Source organism: Volvox carteri (genome assembly GCF_000143455.1).
Source record: "Volvox carteri f. nagariensis unplaced genomic scaffold VOLCAscaffold_42, whole genome shotgun sequence".
NCBI classification, from domain to species: domain Eukaryota; kingdom Viridiplantae; phylum Chlorophyta; class Chlorophyceae; order Chlamydomonadales; family Volvocaceae; genus Volvox; species Volvox carteri.
In genome coordinates this window covers 82,788-87,981 of record NW_003307585.1, presented here as the reverse complement: position 1 = coordinate 87,981, position 5,194 = coordinate 82,788, and the positions used below count along the sequence as shown (strand labels likewise).

Below are 5,194 nucleotides of genomic sequence, written 5' to 3'. Positions count from 1 at the left end.
TCCCCTTCCCCTCTCCCCTCCCCTCCCCTTCCCTTTCCGCCTGCCCTTGCCACCCTGGACTCCCACCCGTGTCTGTATGCACCGTTGCTGGTTTCCCAACCGCCAACGGCCAACCTGCAACGGTATTGACGAAGGGGTCAGTACTTCCTCTCCGCCCTGGCCGCCTTCGCCTCTCGCGCTTGCTACGGCAATGTGGGCGGGGACCACTGGTGCGGGTGGCCGGGGGCTTATGGCAGGGCGGGTTAGGACAGGGCGGGAAGGGCCGGTATACACCCCTCCTTGGGTTGAGGGGGAGGGGGTTCCTCAGTCCGGGGCCCGGGGCAGCGGGCAGGAGGGGGAAATGGAGGGGGGTTCAGTGGACCGTGATGAGGGGCCTACCTGCTGGAGCGCTGCTTTGTGGCCGCTTAGCACGTGAAAGGGTACGGCACCTGAAGGTTTGTTGGGCTGTTGGGGTATGGGTGGCCTGTGTCGTACATCGCGCTGAGTCACCCTCCTCGTAGCTGCCGTAAACAGCCGGTCAGTGCGGACTACAAGTGCAGTCGGTGCGGGGAGGTGGTGGGGAACCTGACTCGCTGGGCCGCGCGGCATGCTAGCATGTATGTATGTATATATGTATGATTGTATGTGAGACCTGGGCGCCCGATGTACGATGTACGACAGGGTCAGCTGGACAAACGCTACCTTACGGGCCACAGATGACCTGCCCTGCATTCCACCCGATATTGTACGACATGGCCGTGGTGTCGTACGAGAGGACCCCCCCGACGCGGGCATCGGCTTCTCCTCTTCTAGCCCCGATTCCAATAGTGCTGGTGCTGGCGGAGGTGGGGGTGGAGGTGGTGGGCAGTTGCTGGACGTTGTGGCCCTGGAGGGGCAGGCGGAGTCACCCCAGCAGGTGTGCAGGGTTTTACTTCGGGTTTCCTTCTAGAGGTTTTGTAAATAGATCTGTTAACGGCACACATTCACATTCACATTCACATTCACATTCCACTCAGTCCGAGGGCCTGGTAGCTTCTGTTCGCATGGTGTTTGGGCCTCCTGCGGCTGCTACTGCGGCTGCTACTGCCGCCCATATGACTTCATGGCACGTATTGTACGGCAGGTGGTCGCCTTCGCTCTGGGGCGGCTGGGGCGGCTGCCGTGGCGGCGAGTGGATGTGAGCTTCGGCGGCGCCCTGGTGGGTACGGCCCACAATAACATCCAGGTACGACAACACAGACGCCTAGTACGGCATGTTAATGTCAGGTCCCCCGGCTATCTCCCCCTTTCACCCCGCCTGCACTCCACCCACCCGCGTGTCCTGACGGCCCGTGTCGTGCCACCTCTCCGTGTCGTACAAACCCATTCCTCGTGGTACCCACAGCTTCCCTCACCAGCCCATCCCTGTTCGGCCCCTTTCGGCCCCTCATCCATTCCTTGGCTTCCTCCGCTGCGCCCCGCCGCCTACCCGTACACCCGTGTACTGCACCCCATCCTGATCAGGCAACCCGGTGGACCAACCTGGTGGGCTTTTCCGTACTGGGGCACCTGCGGGGGCACCTGCAGGTGGGGGAGAGGGGAAAGAGATGCAGATTCGGGTACAGGGGTTTTAGGGTTTTGGGTTTGGGCGTTCAGGGTTTTAGGGTTTTAAGTGTATGTGGGTGTATGCTCGGGAATCCTAGCATCTGCGATGTGTTGCTGTTGGGCGGGGTAACCTCGGTTTGCGGGTCAAGGGGGATTAAGCTGTGAATGTGCCGTACAGTGCCCAGCCGCTTGTGTCCACCACCTAATCATCAACCTGAAGAAGCCGGGGACGAGAATACCCTATCCCGCCTACCGCCTCCTCGGCCGCCGCACACACACACACATACACACACACACACACGCACACACACACACCTAATTACCCACCACCACCACACACACACACGCCTAATTACATCCCCCCATACACACACGCCTAGTTCCGTCTCCCCCCCCACACACACCGCCATCACCCACCCGCCCAACTCCTACCCGGTGGACCCCAGCGCTTGCGCAGCTGCCGTACTCACGTACATGCATTATCGATGATATGCACGAGGTGGATAATACATGTGCGTGTGTATGTATGTGTGTATGTATGTGTGTATGAACGGCTCCTTTCAGGCGGTGGAGGGGCTGCTTGCTGCCCTGGAAGGTGGGTAGGTAGGTATGTAGGTAGGTAATACTTGGAGGCAGTGGAGCCGTCCGGAGGCGCAGTCTGGGGGCTGTTTGAGAATGTCGGTGGCTGTTCAAATCGCCCCCAGGTTCTGCAGAGCCGAACTCTCCTCTTGTTACGTGATCCGTGGCGGAGCAGGGAGGAGCAGGGAGGTCGCCCCCTCCGGAAAAGAAGTGAAGCAACTTAGGGTACAACAACAGCAGCACGTGGGAGGATGACTCAGGGGCAGGGAGTGGACATCGGGGAATTTGAGCTCAAGGGGCAGATGCGCAGAGAAGGATGGTTGGGGAGGGGGAGGGGAGAGTCGGGGTCTTGGGGGGAGGAGGGTGCGGCGGAAAGGAGGGGGAAGATGAGCTCGAGAACGGTGGGGGGGACTTACAAGGGAGCTGACGGAGTGATGGGGGGAGCTGGATGTCAAATTGATTGGTCCTATCTGGCTCTACTTAAGAGAGCTGGTGGGTTTGTCGCCAGTGGATGAGTATAGGGGAGCTGGGAATGTCCGTTCTCACATCGGCTGTCCTTGGCCAGGATTTGCAACATCTGCCCGAACTCTTGTTTTTCGAGTTCGTCGATGCAGAAAGTACACAGCGTAATGATAACTATTTTCGTTTTGGAATGCCGTCAAAGACAATACTGCGCTCCTGCCACATTTCAAATTATGTACATGTTAAACTCACAGAAGGAAATGTCTTTGGCTGGAGTTTCGCAATTATGTGTATAAAATCTGGCATTGTCTCATTGACAGTTTTGTTGAAAAGTGTGAAGACTGCCACGCGGCGCAGTGCATGAATGTTTTACTAACCATAGCGAGGCTTACAACCATAGCGGTGACGAAGATCCCGAAGCGCATTTGTTACTGAGACGGTTTCCTATCATCGCAGCAACCTATAGCAACATATTTTGTAGGGTATACGGGGTTCGCTGGGCATTCGCCATTCGCCAGACATCGCCGCTAAAACGTGCAAACTGCATAATTCCAGAAGAAAGTGCTTTGGCTTTCACCCCTGAATAGGCCCAAATCATACATAAAATAGGCGCTTCACAGCCAGGCGTCGTAGCGTCAACGGAAACAGTTGTCGGCAGGTTGGCGGTATCGCCTTGGACTTTGGACGGTTTGTAGGTCTGTCGGGCTCACATGCCGGTAGTGCCTTTACGCGTAAGGAATGGCTCACATTTTGCAGATTGTGCGCCCGTAAAAAAAGTGTCACAGTCGTTACCTAAAGGTGTTACGGGTCCGGTGTCTCTAAAGTTGTGAATAATCAGCAGCACAAGCTTTGCAAGTTCCGGCTAGTCCTGGCAAACTATCAATGCTTCACTACACTTGTGGCTTTCGGGCTTGACCGGCCGCTGGCTTCGCCAACCTTTTTTTCCATAATCGTTCGAAGTCCCCCTTATTCTTACATAGGATACGATTGACTTTATTTAAGGTCTAGCTCGATCATGAAGTTTCCAGTCGTCCCGGTGGCTCCCTTGCCGCCGCTGCGAGGCTATCAGCGGGATCTACTGCAGGCAGCTGCGAAAGATGACAGCATCGTATATCTGGAGACAGGTGAGATCGAACTTGCGGGAATGACACTATCGCGGTGCGCGCAATCAAGTCGCCAGTGCAATGGGTTTGTCGAACGACACTCTCAACTCATACATCGGGCACTAGGCAATCACTATACATTTGCGTTTAGTGCTACTCATCATCGTGCTGTACGGATGCTTATCGAACATTAATACTCACCCCTGAGAACACCCTCCTCTCATTGTGCGCCGCCTGCAGGCATGGGCAAGACCCGCATCGCCCTGGAGCTCATATCCCGTGAGCTGCCTTCGCTTCGAAGGGAGGGTCAGGTGGCGGTAGTTTTAGCCCCTTCGGTGCCACTTGTGCGGCAGGTACGACAACGAGTAGCACGTTATCGTACGGCACGCCACGCGTGTCGATCCAATCGTTTGTGCACAATCTATGTTGGCTCTCTCAAGGCGAGGATGGCGGAGAAGCACGTCATGGTCAACAACCGGGAGGGGGAACCGGCAACTAACCCAACCAACCAACCACCCGGCCAGGTCCCTACAGCGGCCGCAGCCCCGGGGATTGGGTGTCTACTGTGACGGGCCACGGCCCTGTCATCTGTCGTATTGTACTGCAACCCAAAACGCTATCCTGAAAACGGCGCGGCGGTGGGGTCCCGCGGCAGTGTTACTACTGCTGCTGCTGCTGTAGTGTTCTTTGCCGTGAACCGGTTTGCAACAACAATTCGTTACCCGATGCATCCCAGCGGGCAGGGGTTCGGGTTGGCTGCTGAAGGCAGATATAGCAGCCTGGAGTGGGGACCGCACAGGTTAATCGCTGCACCCTTCCCGCGCTTTGCGAAATTTAAAAATAAAGCTAAGCAAGCACCCCCCGCCTTGGTGGAAACCTTTAAGCTTGAACATGCTCGTCCTGTGTTAGTTCCCAAACCGAAATGAATTCCCCGCCCCACCCAACCCCATCCCTTTGCCACGCACGCCGCAGCAAGCCGAGGTGCTGGCGAGTGTCCCCACCTCCGGCCTCCCCACACCCGCACCCGCACCCGGGGGAGCCCCAGGCCCCTCCCGGTCCGGTAGAAACCCCCGGGCGCCGTACAGGGAAAGCGAGTCTGCGGCGGCCACCTCGCCGCCGTGCGACCCAATAACCGAAAATACCGAAGCGGCAGTAGCAATAGCAGCACACACACCCTCTGCGACTGCTACTGCCCAACCGACTACCAGCTGCTGCGACGTGGCGGTTGCCGGCGCCTTGGCCTCACCACCGAAATCCAAAAAGGCCTGTAAGCCCCACAATGCTGGATCCAGATCTGGATCCAGATCTGCTGGTGCGGCCGGCGGAGGCGGCTCTCTGCTGCGGGTGGCCTACCTGGGGGGGGACAGCTCCCCGAGCTCATGGGGGCCGGAGCGGTGGCGGGAGATGCTGAGGCGTGTGGATGTGCTGGTGTGTACGCCTGCCGTACTGCTGGGTGCTCTGGTCCACGCGTTGGTCCGGGTGAGGGG

General features: G+C 57.8%; 1 protein-coding gene across 1 annotated transcript in view; it reads left to right on the top strand.

Moving 5' to 3' along the window:
- The window catches only part of VOLCADRAFT_106340 (uncharacterized protein), a gene marked incomplete at both ends in the record, with an annotated part of 32,901 nt that overhangs the window by 1,115 nt on the left and 26,592 nt on the right, over positions 1 to 5,194 (top strand). The window contains 9 exons of the mRNA XM_002954348.1: positions 135 to 209; positions 661 to 895; positions 1,103 to 1,204; positions 1,483 to 1,545; positions 2,128 to 2,158; positions 3,666 to 3,728; positions 3,948 to 4,060; positions 4,680 to 4,762; positions 4,916 to 5,186. Of these exons, the coding sequence (XP_002954394.1) occupies positions 135 to 209; positions 661 to 895; positions 1,103 to 1,204; positions 1,483 to 1,545; positions 2,128 to 2,158; positions 3,666 to 3,728; positions 3,948 to 4,060; positions 4,680 to 4,762; positions 4,916 to 5,186 (1,036 nt within the window). The remainder of the gene's footprint in view (positions 1 to 134; positions 210 to 660; positions 896 to 1,102; positions 1,205 to 1,482; positions 1,546 to 2,127; positions 2,159 to 3,665; positions 3,729 to 3,947; positions 4,061 to 4,679; positions 4,763 to 4,915; positions 5,187 to 5,194) is intronic.